The 22031-nt window shown below is 45.9% G+C and overlaps 1 protein-coding gene across 5 annotated transcripts in view; it reads left to right on the top strand.

The window, feature by feature from the left end:
* The window catches only part of DRP2 (dystrophin related protein 2), a 44616-nt gene extending 23718 nt beyond the window's left edge, over positions 1 to 20898 (top strand). For 2 of the 5 annotated variants that reach the window (XM_026703150.2, XM_087941056.1), the window contains 14 exons: positions 485 to 686; positions 2196 to 2281; positions 3777 to 3934; positions 5241 to 5407; positions 9244 to 9355; positions 11121 to 11257; positions 11927 to 11992; positions 13436 to 13501; positions 14280 to 14423; positions 15359 to 15587; positions 16579 to 16699; positions 17642 to 17728; positions 18704 to 18779; positions 20068 to 20898. In XM_026703150.2, the coding sequence (XP_026558935.1) occupies positions 485 to 686; positions 2196 to 2281; positions 3777 to 3934; positions 5241 to 5407; positions 9244 to 9355; positions 11121 to 11257; positions 11927 to 11992; positions 13436 to 13501; positions 14280 to 14423; positions 15359 to 15587; positions 16579 to 16699; positions 17642 to 17728; positions 18704 to 18756 (1628 nt within the window). In that variant the 3' untranslated portion in view covers positions 18757 to 18779; positions 20068 to 20898. Of the gene's footprint in view, positions 1 to 484; positions 687 to 2195; positions 2282 to 3776; positions 3935 to 5240; positions 5408 to 9243; positions 9356 to 11120; positions 11258 to 11926; positions 11993 to 13435; positions 13502 to 14279; positions 14424 to 15358; positions 15588 to 16578; positions 16700 to 17641; positions 17757 to 18703; positions 18780 to 20067 lie in introns of all 5 variants that reach the window. The other 3 variants (XM_087941054.1, XM_087941053.1, XM_087941055.1) reach the window with 3 other exon arrangements.
* Positions 20899 to 22031: the final 1133 nt, after the last annotated feature.

The following is a 22031-nucleotide window of genomic DNA, read 5'->3' as shown; positions in this document are numbered from 1 at the left end:
CTTAGAGAGGTCTGTAATGCACTGTGAAGCGGTATATGTCTAAGTACTATAGCTATTTTCCTTCCTTCCTTCCTTCCTTCCTTCCTTCCTTCCTTCCTTCCTTCCTTCCTTCCTTCCTTCCTTCCTTCCTTCCTTCCTTCCTTCCTTCCTTCCTTCCTCCCTCCCTCCCTCCCTCCCTCCCTCCCTTCCTCTCCAGTGGTTAGAATGCAGAGTTGCAGGCTAATTCTGCCCATTGCCAGCAGTTCGTTCTTGCCTGGCTCAAGGTTGACTGAGCCTTCCATCCTTCTGGTAAATTGAGGACCCAGCTTATTGGAGGCAAGATGCTGACTCTGTAAACCACTTAGAGAGCGCTGTAAAGCACTGTAAAGCGGTATATAAATCTAAGTGCTACTGCTATCGAGATGTGTTGTAGCTGCTTTCCCCCCCCCATTTTTCTCCCACAATAATCTCCTGGTTTTGACCCTCCTCTTTTTCTGCCCCACAGTGGATATGGTGATGCTGTCCACAGCCTTGGAGGTGTTTAATGAACATGAGCTCCAGCCCAGTGACCACGTGATGGACGTGGTGGAAGTGATCCATTGCTTGACCGCTCTGTATGAGCGGCTCGAGGAGGAAAGAGGCATTCTGGTCAATGTCCCTCTCTGTGTGGACATGAGCCTGAACTGGCTGCTGAACGTTTTTGACAGGTATCGGGGACATACACCCATGCAAAGAGCAAAAGCTTGCTAGAACGCCTCTCTTTCTCTGGGATGGTTACTTGAGAGAAAGGCAGTCCTTTCCTCCTTCATCCCTGGGGCAAAAATGAGGTCACTGCTCTAGGTCTATCTCAAGCATGAGCCGCGGTGGCGCAGTGGTTAGAATGCAGTACTGCAGGCTACTTCTGCCGACTGCCAGCTGCCTGCAATTTGGCAGTTCGAATCTCACCAGGCTCAAGGTTGACTCAACCTTCCATCCTTCCGAGCTCCTTTCCCCTTATCTTCCTCCTGAACTGTGGTGGCGCAGTGATTAGAAGGCAGTGTTGCAGGCTAACTCTGTCCACAGCCTGAAGTTCGATCCTGACTAGCTTAAGGTTGACTCAGCCTTCCATCCTTCTAAGGTTGGTAAAATGAGGACCTAGATTGTTGGGAGCAATATGCTGACTGTGAAAACCACTCGAAGAAGGCTGTAAAGCACTGCGAAGTGGTAGATAAGTCTAAGTGCTATTGCTGTTGTCACCAATGTCCCATCTCCGTTGGGGCTGGGTTATCAGAGGGACCGTCTCTTGCTGGTTACATTCACCCAACTCACTAGAGGCAAGAAATGTTGTCCCATCTCCTAAGGACGTATATGTGGTGGGATCCAGAAGAAGGGCCTTTTCAGTTGTGTCTTCCTCCCTTTGGAATATCAGCCCTGCAGAAATTAGACTGGCCCTCAATTTGATGTTCGTTCATGAAGACTTGGTTTTGCCAATGGTCTGACTGGGAACCCAGAATGAGATGGAGCCCATCAGGTGTCTTTCTTTGTCTGTGTGTTGTTGCCAGGGAGATGCGGGGGCGTTTATTATTATTTTTATATCGGGTTTTACTGCTTGTAAGCCTCCGAAAGTCACCGTCAGCGAGTGGGCAGCCATGTCAGTTTCCCAAATACATAAATAAAAATAATGAATCATTTTGCATTGCCCATAAAACAAATCTTCCTCCGTGCTCCTCCTTCCAAGCCCGGGAGGAGATAATCCAAAGCCTGAGAATCTAGGATTTATATTAAATCAATGTTATTTATTAGAGCACAATTCAAGTCGCAGCCCAAGAATTCCAGCAGGTTCTTCATCTTAAACAGGACATCTTTAAGATGTGTGTTTCACGGCAGCAACATTCTCATCCGTTCCAGCCGGGCTTCTTTCAGGGCCTGTTCATTGTTTGGGCTGCTGCTATTTTCTTTCATCAGGGTGGGAAATCTCCGGCAAAATTCAGACTTGTAGGGGGACATGGGAATGTGAACCGAAGTGGAATTCATTAGCTTCTCCGGTCCTTCTCCTCTCTTGCTCCAGAGGGTAGGCCAAGAACTATGCATGGAAACGCCAAAGAAGCAGATGGCGACTTTTTATTCAAAGAAGCTTTGTGAAGAAGGGCTCCCGTTCTTCTGACAAGCTGGCAAAAGACAGAGCTTTGATCAGGGAACAGAGGACAAACGTTTCACCCCGCTCCTTTTTCTTTCAGTGGGCGCAGCGGAAAGATGCGGGCCTTTTCCTTCAAGACGGGCATTGCGTGCCTCTGCGGCACGGAGGTGAAGGAGAAATTCCAGTGTGAGTCACCCTGCAGAAGACGGCTGGTGGAATCCGAGGGGGAGGCTTCCAGATTTAGCAAGGATGGAAAGGGAGAGTCACAGGCAACCACATCCAAGAAATGGTCCTCAGTCTGGATGGCAGCCATGTTTCACAGCTCTCCAGCTCTTAATTTTGGCAGCAGAGAGGAAAGCTGCTGCACCAATAGAAAAGGGGAATGGGCTGTTCTGCCATAGGGAGGTCTTCTCCCAAATTTTGAGTCTTCTTCTGTTCCAAAAAAAGAGAACTTTTTAGGGAATGCTCCAGAGTCATGCCCCTGTCAGAATCTGATTCGGAGCAGGAGGCCGAGCTGCTGTCAGGGAGTGGGAGTGTGGCTTTGTTGACTGGGGAAGAAACTGGGGAAAGGCAAAGTCCGGCTGGGCAGAGCAGGGGGAAAGGGAATTCGGAGGAAGACTCAGGCTCACCCCCTCTTCATCCTTAGGGCACACAGAGAGGAACGGAGAAGGGAGCAATGTGAGTTCCGTGGCTTATGGGGGAGGAAAGGGCCCTGATTCCCTTCATTAGCTGCAGCTGGGAACACAGTGTTTAAAAAGGGAAGTTGCACACAGCAAACTGTTGGGAGCAAATCGTGAATTATCTGGTATCATCTAGGCTTATCTAGGTTCCTGGCATCTTCCCAACTGCGTGTTTTGCTGGCCTTTCAAGTCTGCAATTCCTTCTCCTGCCCTGTCAAAGTTAATTACTGCAACGTGGTTTGTGTGGATTTTTACTTTCAGTTTTTATGTACTTTGTTTTCGGATTGAATTTCCTCCACTTAAAGGCTGTTCTTGGGAGAGTTTTTTCTACAGCCAAAGGTAACCTGGACACTGGGGGAAAAGTTGGAGGTACTCAAAGGACTCTTCTTACTTATGTGACTGTGTTGCCTTTGTGCCACACCCCAGGTCATCACACAGTTTTAAAGAAGGCCATTGTTTCCTCTGCCCGAGACTCCTTATAGAGGAGCGTCTGGGGAAGAGAATCTTCAGGGCACATCACACTGCCCAATTAGGTGTCCAAGGTTTGTTATGGGAAATTGGCCATGCCTCTGGCTGACTACTGCTGGAGTGTCCTTGACTCCCATGACACAGTTTCCTGTTATCACCTGGAATGCACATTCTAACATCTCCCTTATCCCCCCGCCTCTTGGCAAGCTGTGAACCAGCAAAAGTGAAAGCATCCTGAATATCCTTCGAAGCTTGACATGTGCACATTCACATATCAGACATTGTGTCTTTTTTCCAAAGAATGCTGTGGATTGTAGATCAGGGAGAATATAAAGAATTTGGAGCCTTGGCGGAACTAAAATGTCTCCTCTGCATTCTTAACAGTTCAGACATAGGTTTGGGTCGAGCTTATTTTCTTCCTACGAGACTGGGGCGATGGCATGAGGAAGGCTGTGATTTCAGCCGCTCTTCCTCTCTTCTGTCTCCTCCCTGTCTTCCTTCCTCTCCTTCCTTCCTTCCTCTCCTGCTTTCAGACCTCTTTAGCCAAGTGGCCAACTCCAGTGGGCTCTGCGACCAGAGGCACCTGGGCATCTTGCTCCACGAAGCCATCCAAGTCCCACGGCAGCTGGGGGAAGTGGCGGCCTTTGGCGGGAGTAACGTGGAGCCCAGTGTCCGCAGCTGTTTCCGCTTTGTAAGTAAAGCTCTTTCTGCTTTTCCTAGCGGGGTGGTTAGAAAAATCAAAATGGCAGGTGGAGGTGTGGGATTGGAGCCTTATTACCTATTTTTTACGTGAGGCAAGCATACAGCACGCACATAAAAAAGGAGTAAGACTCTCAGCTACTCTTAGCAAGTCTGGCATGCAATAGAGCGGATGAAATCAATACAGACCAAACAGGCCTTCCGGTAGTATCTTTACTCCATGTTACAATACCAGCAAGCCCAAGCAGTAGTGGTCCATTCAAAGTCAGCTCTAGGGCATCCGCCTCCCTGGTGTTCCTATTTACCCTAACCCCACCCCTTCTATTTCTCCTTAACCACCACACCAGTAACTACAAACCGGCAGTTAAAAAACCCCTCCAGCAATCCACGCCTCGTGTCTTCAGTGCCCGTCCGCTGGGAATAGGAACTGGCCCAGCGAGCCACCGTAGTCTACTTAACACGGCCTCAGGCAGCCCTTACATCCCGCGGGCTTCGGATGCCCACCTTGTCCACTGAGCTACCTATTCCCTTGCGACCCGGCTGCGCTGTCTCTCCCGGTTACTGTTTCCAGAACACCTGTTCTGACCCACGCTCTTTTCCAACAGATCAAATACAATCCAAAGGGAACAGAAACCTTTTAATGCTTCTGCAAAATAATTAGCTGTGATAAGCACAAGCCTTGCCAAACTGTGCGAGATGGTCAAAAGATAACAGTCAAGAAATAATTTGCAATATAAGAATCTTTAAATACAAACTCAGGATACTGGAATGTCCACGAGGCTGGAGTTTCAAAATGTCTTTGCCTTCTGCAAAGAACATCCGATTCACGGTTTGCTTTTATCTTCTTGAAGGAGGGGCCATTACCTTGAAACTGGAAATTTACTCACTGGACTAAAACATTTCTTTGTAAAACTATAAACAAGCGAAAACCTTAAATATCCTGACTAGCATGCATATCTAATTATATTCTCTCCAAGGTTGCTTTAATCCAACTTGTTGTCATGTTAAATTCACCAAATCCAATACTTTTAGCCCTGTTCATTCTCAAGCCGAAGGAACTGAATATGTATATCATAGATTCAGAGGAAAATGTATCTGCTGTGAACTCCCACGTAGGTGTCAGGAAGGGTATCCGGCCAGTAAACGCTCGGTTCCATCCAGTCGTCCATCCAGTCCATGCCCCGAGTTAAGGGATTACAGGATCCTAAAAAGGGGAGTTTTATATTACACACTCAGAGGAAAAAAGCGTGCTAGCCTTGGGAGTTGTGGGATTTGATTGTCTCTTTTCCTTCTTCTAGGGAAATGGCAAAGCATCCATTGAGGCAGCTCAGTTCCTGGAATGGGCAAACTTAGAGCCACAGTCAATGGTGTGGTTGGCCGTCCTTCACCGAGTAGCCATTGCTGAGCAAGTAAAACACCAGACTAAGTGCTCCATCTGCAGGCAGTGTCCCATCAAAGGTTTCAGGTATGGAAAGAAACAGAGGGTCCTTCTGCTGGAAGGCTGCTGGGTACAGACTGATCCTTTTAACAGAAAAAACAGAGTTGGGAGGGACCTTGCAGGTCATCTAGTCCAACCCACTCGCTCAAGCAGGTGATCCTATACCATTTCTGACAAGTGGCTATCCAGATTCTTCTCGAAAGCTTCCAGTGATGAAGAACCCACAACTTCTGAAGATAACTTCTGTTCCATTGTTGTTGTTGTTTTTTACTAACTGTGCACATCCAATGAGGCAGAAGTAATACACAATTTGGGATGCAGCTTAATTCTCTGTGATATTTGACATTCTGAGCCCATAAGTTGTCGGACATCTCTCTTCAAAACCCTCTTGCATGTCAAACCTTCCCTCCTCCTCTCTTGGGGTAGTAGTTTGGTTCAGAAGTGGCATTTAGCAGGTTCTGACCAGTTCTGAAGAACTGGTAACGGAAATTTTGAGAAGTTCAGAGAACCGGCAAAGACCGCCTCTGACTGGCCCCGCCAACTCCATCTGTTCTCCGCCTCCCAAGTCCCAGGTGATTGGCTGGGTCTTCTTTTGTTGCCCTGCACAGGAGAACGGAGCTGAAAAGTAGGTTAGTGGGGTGGGGAGGGAATGGGGATTTTGCAGTCTCCTTCCCCTGCCATGCCCACCAAGCCATGCCCACCAAGCCATGCGCACAGAACCGGTAGAAAATTTTTTTGAATCCCACCACTGGTTTGGTTGTTCCGACTGCTACTAGTTGCCTTACAAAGGGGCATATCATTTAATCTCCCCTCTTTCCCCACCACCCAACCCTGGCAAATGAAAGACATGGGCTCCCAAACTTGGTTGCCCTTCTGGATTTAGTGCCACTGACGTCACGTTTCAGGTAGCCAGATTAAAAAAGGATTCAGTTTGAGCCTGATTTGGCAGTAAACGGACAAACAGACAGTTTGAAAAAGACATATGGCACCATCGAGACGGCTGCAACATTTTTAGCAAAAGGATGAAGTTAAAAAAAAGAAAAAAGAAATGAGGCACAAAAGCTTTCTTTTTAAGAACTTTTTCAGATTGGAGACTCAACAAGGCCAAACAATATAAATAGGAGTGTTGGGAGTGTTTTTTAGCTAAAGGGAGAGAAGGCTAGTTAAAAAGTAACGGTGAACATGTAATCTACATTATTCTTACAATCCCACATCATTCCGACCATCAAATCCCCAAATCAGCATTTCGGGGGGTTTTCAGTTTCTCACCCAAGAAATAAAATAAAATAAAAAGTGGCTTCCAAATAGAAATAAAATCAATCAACTCTGTCAATTTTGCCAATTTTATCAATGTCACCACCCATTCTTCCAGTGTAGATACCTATAAGTTCCTTCCACCTTTATGCATATTAAAATCACCGCTGCAATCATACATAAAAGCAGAATTCCTCTGATGACCCGGGGCGTGGCACAAAGGCAACACAGTCAGGTAATCAGTAGAAATCCCTTTATTAGCTCCAACTTTGCCCCCTATGTCCTGGTTACCTTCTGGCTGGAGGAAAGCTCTCCCAGGAACAGCCTTTAGCTGCAGAGATTCAAGTCCAAAACGTGGTCAACAAAAACTGTAACTATAAGTCCAATCAAGGCAAAATGAGGTAATTAGTTTGGAAGGGCAGGAACAAGAGTTCTAGACGTGAAAGCACAGCAATAATTCAACACAGTTGGGAAGACGCCAGGAACACAGATAAGCAAAGTCAACACAAGATAAACTCCCATTTGCTCCCAGCAGCTGCCACACTCAGCATGCATCTCTTTTAAACTCACTTCCCAGCTGTGGCTAATGAAGGGAATCAGGGCCCTTTCTTCCCCCGTAAGCCATGCAACCCACATTTCTCTCTTCTCCATTCTTCCCTGCATGCCCTAGGATGAAGAAGGGGTGAGCCTGTGTCTTCCTCTGAACTCCCTCTCCCTTGTTCTACCTCTTCCCTGCTCTACCCAGCCGGACTTTGCCCTTCCCCAGTTTCCTCCACAGCCAACGGAGCCACACTCCCACTCCCTGTCCGCTGTTTGTCTTCCTCCTCAGTTTCAGACTCTGACAGGGGCATGACAATTCCTGAAGAAGGACTAATCCACTGTTTACATGATAACTCTATGTTTTCTTAAGCACACCTCAAACACGGCACACAAAGTGACTGGAAACTCCCGTGCCAAATACAATTCACTGCACCTCGGAGTCCAACTCTGATTGATGAGATATATCAAAAATGATTGATTCAGCCAGGGGTATTTGAATCAAAAAAGAACGCACTGTTTCACACTGCATTATGATGGCTACGCTATCATAATGTGAGTATCTCAGCTCACTCCAAAGCGTAGCCATCATAATGCAGTGTGAAACAGTGCGTTCTTTTTTGATTCAAATACCCCTGGCTGAATCAATCATTTTTGATATATCTAAACTGATCATCGGCTAAGAAATTTATAGCCCTAAGTGGCCAGCCTGGATTTAGTGCCTCTGATGTCACTTTTCAGGTAGTCGGATAAAAAGGGATTCGATTTGAGCCTGACTTGACAGTAGACGAACAAACAGTTTGAAAAAGACATATGGCACCCTCAGGACATTTTTAGCAAAAGGATAAAGTTAAAAAAAAAATGATGAGACACACAAGGCTTCCTTTTTAAGAACTTTTTAAGATTGGAGACACAACAAGGTGAAACAATATAAATAGCCCTCTTGGGGTTATTTTTAGCTCAAGGGAAAGAAGACCAAGGAAGATTATGAATCATTCAATAAGAGCAGGAGGATGAACTCAAGGCTGAGGGCTGAATCCGGCCCCTGGGTGCTTAGATCTGGCCCACAGGGTTGCCTTGGAAACGGCGAAGAATGGGCTCATTTTCAGCCATGATGGGCTGCCATCCTCTGCCAGCAAAAATGTATGCCCCCCCCGAGCTTTGCTGGCCCATTGCGGTCAAAACTGGAGCCCAGGAGAACCACGCACATACCCCCCCAGCTCCGATTTTACTGGCAGAGAGCAGCAGGAGGCCATTGCGACCAAAAACGGAGTTTAGGAGCCTGTTTTCGGTGGCAGAGCTCTCGGGCTGCCACAAATGCCCCCGACACGAGTGACATCCAGCTGGCCACGCCTACCCTGGCCACGTCCATCCTTGTCCCCCCCCCCGAGTTAAAACACAACCCTGATGTGGCCCTCCATGAAATGGAGTTTGACACCCCTGAATAAGAGAGAAAGATTTTCATTGCCATAATCAAAATCCTTGGATGTGTCTTCGTAGACTTGGCTGTTGGGAATGAGTCACCAGTGGGTACTCAGTTTTGTCCCGTCGCCAAGCGTCAGCACACAGGAACTCTGTGTTTTGATCAGCATCAGGGCAAGAACAAAGGCCCCCCCCCCCCCACCCCACCCCAGTCCCTGCCTCTTATTTCTCCACGTCACAAACTTCCACTGAGTTGGATCTTTCTTGCACCTCTGGCCATGCACAGAGTTTTCAGAAGACCAAGAAAAGAAGCTTGCAGTGCCATGCAAAGTGACAAGATTTAGTTGTGCCACCAACGGATTCCAACTGCTGAACGAACCTGACTCCAAAACCCAATATTTCGGGGTGCAATTTAAAAACATAAAAAGTAATATATCCAACAGGAAATCTATAGTAATTTAACAAGTTTGGAATTTGTTTTTGTTTTTTTTAGACGAAGGTTTGTTTAAGTTGGAGACCATCCCACCACGCAGAGTCTTGTCTGTATCCTGGTTTGGTGCAATTCAGACGAGTTTTGGTTGTGCTTTGGTTGGCCTCAATATTTGGGTTTGCTGGTAACAACGAACTTTTTTTTTTTCTGGTTGCTCCAGATACCGCAGCCTCAAGCAGTTCAATGTGGACATCTGCCAGGCTTGTTTCTTGACGGGGCGAGCCAGCAAAGGGAACAAGCTGCATTATCCCATCATGGAATACTATACGATGGTAAGAGAAGGAAGGCGCTGTCGGCAAAGAACGATGCACAGTGGTTGGGTGCTGCTTAAGGGATGCTCTGCTGAGCATCCTTATGGGGCAGGTTGTGCAGTTCTGCATAGGGCTGAGCATGGAATTTGCTACTTACTACCGATTTTCTCTCTTTTTAATGAAAAAAAGAGTAAGGCAAGAATAATGATTGGAGAATCAAACTTCAGATGAAGGGTTTTTCCTCTGAAACCAGTCAATCAGGGCAACTTGGTCTACCCAAATATGGGACGGAGCATACTGCTTCCACTTTCGCCTTTCAGCCCCAATCCAGGCGCCATTTCGGGCAGTTGCTTTCGCGACAAACTTATTTTGTGTGTGTGTTGAGTTTATATTTTTATTTTACATTGTATGGCTAGCTGATGAGGGCCAAATAGCTCGAAATAGATCTATACTAGCCTCCCTTTATTTCTTTGCCTGTAAAATAAAAATTCTATACTTCAGACGATTGTGCATCCTGGATTTCAGCCTGGTTGATCTCAGCAAACTGAGTATTGAAATGTGCTTAGTGAACCTCTGCACTTCAAAATTGACCAATCAAATCAACAACTAGTTCATTTCTCAGGGGCTATTTGTAATTATAGCAATAGCATTAAAACTTAGATACTGCTTCACAGTGCTTTATAGCCCTCCCTAAGTGGTTTACAGAGTCAGCCTATCTCCCCCCAATAATCTGGGTCCTCATTTTACTGACCTTGGATGGATGGAAGGCTGAGTCAACCTTGAACCTGGTGAGATTTGAACTGCCAAATTGCAGGCAGCTTGCAGGCAGCAGAAGTAGCCTGCAGTGCTGGTATAATGGTCTATAGTACTAAGGGTCTTCAAACTTGGCAAGTTTAAGACTTGTGGACTTCAACTCCCACAATTCCTGTGCTAACCTGACTGGAGGAGGAATTCTGGGAGTTGAAGTCCACAAGTCTTAAAGCTGTCAAGTTTGATGACCCCTGATCTATACCATTATACCAGTATAGCCAATAATGGTCCATGGGGATGACCATGGCAGACAGGGGGAAGAGCTGCAGCCAAGGGCACAGTTGGATAAGGGTCAACTTAGCTTACAGAAGGAAAGAGGGCAAGGCAAACATCACAGAAAGAAATCCAGACCCCCAGTTTCTTGAGCTGTAAAGGAAAAGGGGGATATATATATTTTCAAACTTGCAAGATTCAATTAATGTAACCATACAATAAAGTAAGAGCAAGTACTTCCGGTGTACTTCTTGTCTGGACTACCTTGCAAGCAGAGGTGGTATTCCGGTTCAGACCAGTTCTGGAGAACCGGTAGCGAAAATTTTGAGTCATTCGGAGAACCGGCCAATCCCACCTCTGACTGGCCCCGCCCCCAACCATTCTCTGCCTTCCGAGTCCCAGCTGATTGGCTGGGTCTTCTTTGGTTGCCCTGCACAGGAGAACGGAGCTGGAAAGCAGGTTGGGGGGGGGGTGAGGAGGGAATGGGGATTTTGAAGTACCCTTCCCCTGCCATGCCCACCAAGCCATGCCCACAGGAAAAAAAAAATTGAATCTCACCACTGCTTGCAAGGCTGGTGCTATTCATCAGGATTCAGACTAGCTCAACAACTTCTTGCTTTCCATCTTCTGATTATAATCTTCCAAAAGATCAAATCCTGCTCCTGTTGGAATCAGCCAAGCGCTAGGCTGAAGGTGTTTCCTGGCTCTTAATTCCTGGTTCTCTGCAGACCTGAATCCTGAAGGTGTCCCTGATTCTTTGCAGACCACCTCCAGTGAGAACATGAGGGATTTCGCTACCACCTTGAAAAACAAGTTCCGTTCCAAGCAGTACTTCAGCAAACATCCCCAGAGAGGGTACCTGCCAGTCCAATCTGTGCTGGAGGCGGATGTCGCTGAAACGTGAGTCGCGAGCCCAGAGACAGTGGTGAAAACCTCTTGGCTTCTACTTCATAGCTCTTCTGAGCGGGGTTTGGGCATTTGGGGGCTCTGCTTCTCTTTTATAAAAGACTGGAAACCTTTTGATGGGCTTTTTGCTGAAAATGGATAAGAATGAACCGGCGGTTTCTGGGTTTATCGATAAATAAGGGGTGGGTATGAGGGGAGTGGTGCAGTGGCCTGGTGGCGGAGCTCTCACCTCACAATCAGAAGGCTGTGAGTTCAATCCTAGGCAGCGGCAGAGATTTCTCTCTCTGGGCACAATGTGTAAATATCAGCTGCAAACTGCATTGGCAACAGGAAGGGAATCCGGCCAGTAAACACTCCGTTCCTTTCAATTGCTCCAACTCCACCCCACAATCGATTACGGGGTCATTAAAATATTTTTTTTTAAAAAGGAATGGATATGAGGGTCTATTCAACTCTTTTTTTTTTCTTGATCATTTTTATTGCTATATCATTTTGTGTTTATCTTTCCGTTGTGTAAAATCTTTAATAAAAATTATGTATGTAAACAGGCACGTCGGGCACCTTTTCCTTGTCCGACTGGAGTCTCCCACTAATGCAGCAGGTGCTTTCATGGATACTAGTTACCTTTTTTAAATTTTACGCTTCTTTTTTGTGCTTTTCCAGGCCAGCCTCTTCTCCGATGTTACCACATGCTGACACCCATTCTCGGATTGAGCACTTTGCTAGCAGGTGAGATTTGGAAGCTCTCAAGGAAGAAGCCAAGGAAATCTAAGGCACCTTGCTGCCCAAGGCCAATCCATCTGATAGCCCTCTCACCGCCCAAATGAAAGCATCTTCTACCCAAGGCTGGCCATATTTTTCTCCTCTAAAGCTTTTGTCCCACAATATCCCTGCGTCTCTCTTCCTAATTCTAAAATATAACAATGATAAATTCAAACCACCAATTCTCTTGGATCAAATCATGTCAGCTCCATTAGCTTCAGCTTGGCGCCTTGCTGGCATTCTGTTATCAATTAGGGAAGGAAGGAAGGAAGAAATGGACGATAAACCTGTGTACCTTTAGGATGGGAAATTGGGAGGGGGGGAAATGAGGAATTGACACTTGAGAAAGGACAGAGCATTTTGGAATCCGGTTACTGGCATCTTCAAGGCCATTTGCCCTAAGTGTGGAATTTCACCAGCTCAAACACCTCAGCGCTTCCCATAATATCTCGGCAGTGCTTGAATTGGCTAAACACAGACAGACCATGGGAGGAGGGATCAGGGAAACCTGGAGTTTTAGTTCCGTACAAGCACACAGGAATTTTTAATTCCTCTTGATTCTCTTGCAATCAGCATCTCTTGGTGAAAGTGCCTTCTCACTTCAAATGGAGTCGATAGTTTCACTTCCCTACGGGATCAGCCTGAGGCAGGTCTGACATACCATTTATACCTGAGGTCATTACTCAGCTGAATGAGAGGCCCAATCCCAAGGTCAGACATTAAGTGGAAGGAGATGGTACACGTGGCTGAAAGGGTAGAGGAAGAAGAGGCAAACTCAGCTGGTCCACTCCAAGGTAGTAAAGCGGTAGACAGTTTTCCTTAATCAAACGATTTAATCAATTTTATCTCACCAAGAGTGATTCCAGGTGGCACACAACCACAATAGGGGGGAAAAAACCACAGATACAAACTATAAAAATCCATATTAATAAATGTCAGCCTTGGAAGCCATTTTTTACTTGGAAGCTTCGAGGCTGCCCCATTCAGTGCCTGGGAATTTGGGAGGGGGGATTTCATAGAGAGGTGGAAGACTAGACTCAACAACATACTTTCTCAGAGAGTCAAGGACCGGTTGCCCTGCACCTGGAGGGGAATGTCTGGAGGGATGTCTCCAGTTGGGATGACGATTTGATTGGGCCATGAGAGGAACTGATGGGCGGAGGGGATGGATCTTTGATTTCTCTTTTGGGAAGGGAATACCCGGAACTCTCAGATTTGGGTTTTCCCAGATGTGCCAATAGGACAACTCTAATAAATTGGAACTTTGAGGAATTGTTTGTCTTGGAGTTTATTGGTTTGAAGTTGGTTAGTTGGAACGCTGGCAATAAATATCATAAAAACTAAAGATGCACACCCTCCATGACGAGGGAGATAATCACCGTCCATTGACTCTGCTTTCTGCCCTTATAGGCTTGCTGAGATGGAAAGCCAGACTTCTTCTTTCTACAATGACAACCTTTCTCCAGATGACAGCTTGTGAGTTGCAACTTCTCACTTTCCCCCACCCTCCCTCTTCTCTCGCCTATCAATTCTTTGGCAACCTGCATCCTTCTCAGCCCGCAGACCTAATCTAGCCCACCAAGCCAAACTTATCTTGCAATGATTGGAAAAGGAGGAGACCAGAAGACACCATGAAAAGGAATTTGATAGTTCCTAATCATCTGGTTAGATTGATTTGGCTGGTCTAAGGTGGTCTAATAAACCATCCCTCTTCACTGGGCCTCTTCTGAGTTTGAGAGGACTTTAGGCTGAGCATCCTCTGGTGCCAGGGTCTCCAACCTTGGCAACTTTAAGACTTGTGGACTTCAACTCATAGAATTCCTCAGCCAGCTTTGCTGGCTGAGGAATTCTATGAGTTGAAGTCCACAAGTCTTAAAGTTGCCAAGGTTGGAGACCCCTGCTCTAGTGGGCCGTCTCCTCTGCCAGGTATCCAGCTGGTTATGGAGACCACCAGATTGCCCTTTTCACTTCCCAAAATCGCTCCCAGGACAATGTATCCTGCTGGTGCTACTTCTTCCTGCTGATCAGAGGAGGTAACCCTTTCAAGGGAAATCTGGGGGCAGAGATGGTCCTTCTGGGGTTGACAGACCCTGGCAAATGCATGAGCATCCAGACATTCCCACCTGTCTTGTCTCTTGGAAGCTTTGGTGCTTTCGCATCTCCATCTCTTCTCCATCAATTCACACCCCTTTCTCACCGCCCGGTTGCTCTTCTCTCCACTACCTCAACCTCATCATAGCTCTATTCACAACAGGGATGAAGATCAATATCTTTTGCGCCATTCCAGCCCTGTCACCGACGGAGAACCTATCTCCAGCCAAGAAGCCCAGGATGGCACCAGGACAGATGATAAAGGAGAACTGGAAAGAATTTTGGCCCACCTGGAGGATGAAAACAGGTAAGCTGGTGTTGATCACTGAGTGGTGGCTTCTGCAAAGTCCTTCCTTAGATCCACCAGATCTGATCTTCTAAAATCCAGGCAACTTCTCGACAGCAGCTGAGAATTGGCTTTCTGTATTTTTTGCTGCTCCCTTGTGGTTGTTCTGTTCAATCCTTAGTTCTTAACAGCTAAGAATTGATTTTCTGTATTCTTTGCTGCTCCCTTCTCGGTTATCTGAATTTTTGAAGACCTGATCTGGCAACCCAACCATCCGATAAATATAATCACCAGAGCACAACATGACAAACCCCATGTGAGCTGCGTTTCTAAATGTACAGGGAGTTATAAGCCAAAAATAGCTCTCATCGTCCCCAGTGAATATTCCAGGCTGGAATTTTCTTTGAACTCAAGTTAATCCATGTGGACCAGATTGGGAAGGATAGACGCCCTGATCTGATGATTGCTCAGTTGGTTCCTCAGCTGGATCTAGGCCTACCAGATCCGGATTGCCAAAATCCAGACAAACACTAGATAGCAACAAAGAGATAGAGAAAACTTTTAATTGTCGGGTCCTTGGTGCTGTGCTCCCTGAGCTTGGTTGTTTTCTTGAAGAGGTTTCATTACCCAACTCGGTGACGTCACCAGTGCACTGATGATGTTACCCAGTTGGGTAATGAAATGTCTGCAAGAAAGCAACCAAGCTCAGATAGCACCAACCACCCCACAGTTCAACCCTGAGCTATAAACGTTCTCTTCTATGAAAACCTTAATTCTCTGCTGCTGTTTAGCAGTTGAGAGCTGATTGGTCTAACACAGGGGTCTCCCACCTTGGCCGCTTTAAGCCCGGAGGACTTCAACTCCTTGCTGGCTGGGAATTCTGGGAGTTGAAGTCTTCCAGGCTTAAAGCGGCCAAGGTTGGAGACCCCTGCTCTAAATAGGTTTCCTTTCCACAGGATCCTTCAGGGAGAGCTGAGACGTCTGAAGTGGAAGCACGAAGAGGCAGCTGAGTCCACCCAAGGAGCTCCTGAAACGGCCCAGGATCCCCCCAGTGAAGAGCTCTTGGCCGAAGCCCGCATTCTTCGACAGCACAAGAGCCGCCTGGAGACCCGGATGCAAATATTGGAGGACCACAACAAGCAGTTAGAATCTCAGCTGCAGCGCTTGAGGGAGCTTCTCCTTCAGGTAACCGCACACCCGTGTTTATTCTGTAAAAGGGGACGGGTTTGTGGGCAGGAAGAAATGGAAAATAGCCAAATGATCTCTTCTGGGTTACCTTCAAAGTCACGGAGACCAACATTAGATCCATATGGAGAACTTTTATTGTCATTGGCCGAAATCTTCTAGTCGTTGCTTATATATGGCCAGGGAAGTAGAATCCACAACGTCTCACTCGGCCTGTGATCCACCATCTTAATTTCTGAGAAGTTGGACTACTGTTTCCCTGAAAGGTGCATTCCTGCCTCTTTATCCATCAATTCAGAACCTGCCTAGATAAGATCAAGGCCCAATTCAACCTTCTCCAGACCAGGTTGCTGAACGGCATGGCTGAATATTTTGAAGTCCATGCCGTTAGATGGTGTCCACCTTGAGTAAACCTCACCAAATTGTTACAATCTGCTGGTTCCTATTTCCTCCAGGAAACCTGATGTTTAACTCCCAAGCAGAAAAAAGAGAACAGAACCCTATCTTAATAGCCTTCTCTTGACTTCCAGTGGTGAAATGCTACTGGTTCGGCCCAGTCCAGCCGAACCTTCGGACCAACTGGTTAGTAAAAAAAAAAAGAGCTCTGCCAATCAGCTGAGAGGAGAAAGCGGAAACCCGCCCCTGTGCTTTTCTGTTCTTTATCCTCTCAGTTGATTGGCGCAGCAGAGCCTCAGCTGGTGTTTGGAAAGCTGTGCGCGCATGCCTGCTGCGCGATCACCAAACCGGTAGGGAAGCCGGTAGAATCCCACCAATGTTGACTTCAAGTTAATTTCTGCTTCCTCCCGCATTAATAAGTCTTGACATATTACGGTAATCAATTTCTATCTTATGCGCTATTTCTCTTTTATAGAATGTTTCTTGTGCTGAGATTCACAAACCCAATTTGCAACCCGAGGCTCCCAGAGAGCTCTTCGCTTAACTTCGCAAGCTGCTGCAGGCCTTTGTTTAATTTTCTTTGCCATCTTCCCAGCCCCCAGCCAATTCCAAAGAAGAAGGCTCCGCCACTTCCACCGTGGCTTCTTCTCCTCAACCATCCGAAGAGAGTCAACCGAGGGAAAAAGACGCAAGCACTCCAAACACAGAAATGGCAGGTGGGGTTCTGTTTATGCCGTGAAGCTTCTCCTTCTTCTCGGTAAAGTAACTTCTCCCAGAGCTCCTCATTTCGACGCTTGGTGACCCACTAAAAATGGGCTTCTTGGAGCCCATGTTGAAGTCCACAACTCTTCAAATGCCATGGTTGTGGAACACTGACTCAGTGTTTAAAGCCACCCTTCTCAACTAGTGTCTGGGCAGAGAACAAACAGCGAGGGGGAAAAAAATTGCATGATAAATTTACAAAAGTAAATGCAAAACTTAAAATAAGTAGCAACCAAGAAAAGCAACACAGTCAACTACCTTGTTTTCCCAAAAGTACGACCTACCCTGAAAGTAAGTCCTAGCTTGATTTTTACATGTGTGCCCAAAATAAGCCCTAATTATGATCCTGCCTACTCCAGAGTGCATGGGTAAAAATTAAGCTAGGTTGGGGATTGCAGGGTGGGGAGCAAAGCTGCCCTACTACCTACTTTTAGACAGTTGTAGCCAGGCCTCGCACACCCCAACACCTGCCTTGCCGGCCCATTTCTTCTGCAGCTGGCAAGGCCTGGCAAGGTTTTCCTGAAGGCCTCTGGAGCTGACCACAAAGCCTCAGGAAAGCCTTACGAGCTGCAGAAGAAGAAGTTCTGAAGGCCTCTGACAGCGAAAAGGAGGCTGGGAGGCACCACGCGCAAGTGAGGTTAGTCAGTGGAGGACATCCCCCGAAAATAAGACCTGGTGCCTTTTTTGGTGGCAAAATATATATAAAACAGGGTCTTATTTTTGGGAAAAGATGCCATGTTGTTAGAGATAGGACAAGGGTCTTTGCAAGGCCAGGTGGAGTAGTCTCCCTTATATTGCCCCAGGAGTATTTGGGAGGTAGATAGAGAAACCTTGGATGTTTTTCTGGTCTCTTCTGCAGTGATAGCATGACCTTTTTTTTTACTCCTTTCTCACAGATGAAGTAGAGGCGAAGTCCCAAGATGTCAGCCTGTGTCTAGAAGATATCATGGAGAAGTTACGGAATGCTTTCCCCAATACTGGAGGTAGAACATAATCAACAGTCTCAAACGAGTATGTTCAGGTGGAGGAATTTTCTGATGACCCGTATTATCTCAGTTGAACTTCCCCTGGAAGTCTGCCTCCCAGCAGCAGGGATGCATCATCATAAAAAAATAAATCATACTGGCAAGTCATGTGGAAAGGCACAAAATAATTTTGACATGCATATTTTGTGTAGATGTTTTTCCCCAGTCAATTATCCTAAGAAAGATTAGACTTCTGGCTGGAAATCTTGAGACCTTGGATGACATTGGTTTAGAGCAGGGGCTTTCCATCTTTGGCAACTTTAAGACTTGGGGACTTCTCCCAGAATTCCTCAGCCAGCATGGCATAGCTGGCTAAGGAATTCTGGGAGTTGAAGGCCCCAAGTCTTAAAGTTGCCAAGGTTGGAGACCCCCGGTTTAGAGAAAGCTGAGCTATGATAGGCTTTTGGTTGAGACAAATCCATCAAGACAAGGAGAATGGAAGAAGATATCCTGAACAAAGGGCTTAGCTATTGGCTGGGCTCTGAACAGAAGCACCTCAAAACAGTAGCGCTTAGATTTATATGCTCCTCCATAGTGCTTTACAACGATTTCTGAGCAGTTTACAGAGTCAGCCTATTGCCCCCAACCATCTGGGATCTCATTTTACCAACCTCAGAAGGATGGAAGACTGAGTCAACCTTGAACTGGCCAGGATCAAACTCCAGGCTGTGGGCAGAGTTAGTCTACAATCCTGCATTCTAAAACCACTGCGCTCCCATGGCTCCTTGGTGACACCTCCTCCAGACCCTCACATGTCCACCTTTTAGGTAGTGAAGAATAATTTATGGCTGGGAGCAGAAGATTAGTAGATATGTCCCATTCCATTAACAAGGGGCTTTAGATTCCCCGCAGGAATCCAAAGCAAGTCAATCAAAGTCAATCAAACTTCATCCTAGGTTTGCCCTAAGTTACTATCCCCTTTTCTCCTAACAGGACAAAGATCTAAGCCCTTGGCCTTGTTGAAGAAGTCCCTCAAGTTCTCCTAGGGACTTGGAATTGACAGCTGCTGGTATAAGCCACCATCTTAAGCGATTGCTTCTGGCTCGTGGGCTTCTGATTGGTGCCTGCAATTCTCAGTTTCTAACTATTTGCTAATTGCTTTGCCAAGCTTGTTAATATTAAACCTGCTTTTGCTCAGCAGTGATGTCATACACCAAGATGTATCTGCCCTCCTTGCAAAGCTGCTTCATCCATTCTAAAAACCAGCGTTGGGTGTACATACGTCCATCCCCATAAGATGTGAAAAATCTTTAATTCCGTTGAATGCCATTTTGTTGCAGACATTCCATAAATTCCTGGCAAAGGACATGACCCTCATCAAAATAACTTGAATATATATTATAAATAAAAATAAAAGCAAAAATACCACTCACGTATCATCACAAAATCTCCAGAACCGTAAAGCCTACAAGCTGGAAATTTGGCATGTATGTTCCTCTTGGCTTCTAGGTCCTCACTAAGAAAGGATTTTTTGAAATGACCATCAGAGCATTAGTATTTTGTATATTATTATTAACACGCTCTGATGCTTAGGAGTTCTTCTCCCCACCTGAAAATAAATCTCTTCCAAAGGCAAAACACAAGCAGAGGAGTTTCAGTTTTAGTTTCAGAGCACCAAGCAGCTTTAGTGCAGAACACTTAAGCTAAGCCATGCCCAGGCTCCTTGCTGTCTCCTTCTTGCTCACACAGCAAATACTCTTTCACTTTCCAAACAGCCCTCAACTCTCTCACACACTGACAGGATGCTAGCCAGATGAATACCGATGGATGCTGGTAGGCAGAGGCAGAATTTCCACACACACACCCCTTATTTTCCTCCCCCAAAATTAAGCCACATAGTTTCATAGAGAAGCACGGGGATTGAGCTAGTATATATAGGTATATAAAATTTGTTTTCTCTTTACATACAATAGGTGCTTAATGAATAGCGTACTGTGTGGGTCAATTCGTTTACATAGTAATACTTCTTAAGTTCCTAATTTCTACCCCTGTTGTCCAACCATTGATAAAGCAAGCCCCACGTTCGAAAATATTCGGTTTCTTCTTTTATCTTCCGTGCTAAACTGTCCATTTCTGCACAGTCCAATAATTTTTTTTAATGATATCTTCTTCTGCAGGTGTTTCCTCGCTTTCCCAATGTTGTGCAAATACAATTCTTGTTGCTGTTAAAAACATGCAATATCAAATACGCATTCCCTTTACGTACTTTTTCTGATACTATGCTTAACAAAAAATGGTTCTGGCTTAAAATCGTATCTGAACATCATTGGATATGACTCTTCATTTTTCTCTTCCAGGTCCAACCTCCCTAATCTAACACCTCCTGAAGCCTACAGACTTTATCTAACCAGTTCTTTGCCAACTGCTATTCTCCTTTCTCTTCCCTTCTGTCTTTCCCTCATGCGGTGGGTTTCACCCGCATCCCCAAAGGAGAGTTATCCAGGATCTGTGCAAGCTTTGACTCTCTGGAGACCTCTGCTTAGAGATTTCAGGGGACTTGCCCGAGGACGAGCGATCTAGGATCAGCAAAATAAAGCCAGAATCTGGTGCCCAAAAGAGGACCGGGTTCGAGGAACTGTGAAAGGGCCCATGGAAAGCAAGGGGACAAATCTTTCCCAGCAAAACACAAACAGGGGTGTGTTCTCTTTTACGGTCTGTGAATTGTTGCCTTTTGTGAGATCAGCTGTGGCAGCTGAGGTGACCCACCGAGGATTTGACTTAAGCCCGTGTGGTCAAGTCGTGGCTTAAGGCAGCAGAAGTCACTTTCGTTAAGAACCGATTGACAGATATTTCAAACAAACAAACAAACAAAAAAGACGATGTAAGAACGCGAGAAGAAAATTGCATTTCTCGGTGATGAGGATTTTGGGAAAGGGCTGCGTCATTTCCACGCCTAACACGCTCGGTGGAAATGATGGAGGAAATCGGAAGAAATCTCACAGAATTCAAAGAGAAAGAACAGATTTTGGAAAGGCATCATTTTAGCAGCAGCAACAAACAGCAGCCTTACGAGTGATAAGCTTAATAACAAAAAAGCCTTATAGTAAATACAACGTTGTCTATATTGTATTTAAGTGCTGTTATGGACTCCATCATGCATTAAATTCTAATTCCTGGTTGTATGTTTATTTTGGCTGGCCTCTTTCCATCGGTTTCAAATGCTGCTGCTGCTGCTGCTGAGTTTTGATTTGGTGGTGTTTTGTTTTGTTTTTAACATAATGGAAGAAAACTCTCATCTCCTGTTTCCTTTAGCAGGGTTTTCCAAAAAAAAAAAAAAAGGTGAGATTTGTCTTTTAGCACTGGATTGCTCTCGGCTGGAATGACTCTGGAGCAGGGAGGGTCGGGTGCCTGGTTTTCTTTCATCCATCTGATTGTCCCAACGGTGCTTTTTATTCCAAGAGGCCACTGGACTTCCTGGTTTTTCTTGGAAGACATTTTGCTTCTCCTCCAAGAAACTTCTTCATCACTGACTGGATGGTGGGGAACATTGCAGATGTGAACCCATGGCTGTCGATGAACGAGGTTACGGAAAATGCACAGGGGGAGCTGTTCCCATGCACCTTCAGGAAGGAATAGATCATTGAGTTCAAGCCCGATGGATTGAAATGCTACCTTTGTGCTACCAATAGTAGAGGATGACAATAGTTTGGGGTTGTACTGCAGAGTCCTTGGTGCTCTCTGAGTGTAATTGTTTGCTTGCAGATGTCTCATAACCCAACTAGATTACACCATCAGTGCTGAAAGGGAATGGGGTTTGCTCCCTGAGACTGCCCTTACAGTTTTGGTGGAGTTGTGACTTCTCCTTGGTAGTTTCTTTACTTTGTTTCCTTCTTGTTTGTCTGGTGGTAATCCCTGCTTATCTGAAGAGGACCTGGAAGTTGCTGGAGAGGACCGCTTTGGTCTTTTTGGTTCCTTCTTAGCTTTGTTATTGTCTCTTTTGAACGAAAAATAAGGTTCATCTCTCTGTGTCCTGATCCTATCTAGTCGGTTAAGGAAACATTTGCAATGAAACAGCCAAGCTCCGAGACCACCAAGGACTCCAGAAATTCCAAATAGATTTTCTAGAAAGGAACTCTTCTAAGCTTTAAAACAACTCTGGACAGACAGTTTTGTCTTCTGGGAAACAATCCTTTGCATATTTGATTTCAGAAAATTGCTGTTGGTCAAAAGAACCAAGACGTGAGCAAGAAAAGATATGAACACACCGGATAAATTATGTTCGCTTATTGCTGCTGGAGTGTAAGCTTTAGCCAACATGCTC

Source organism: Pseudonaja textilis, chromosome 12 (genome assembly GCF_049901715.1).
Source record: "Pseudonaja textilis isolate UNSWEBS1 chromosome 12, rPseTex1.2, whole genome shotgun sequence".
Taxonomy (NCBI): domain Eukaryota; kingdom Metazoa; phylum Chordata; class Lepidosauria; order Squamata; family Elapidae; genus Pseudonaja; species Pseudonaja textilis.
The sequence above is the reverse complement of the archived record's forward strand: the minus strand, read 5'-3'. Positions and strand labels throughout refer to the sequence as shown.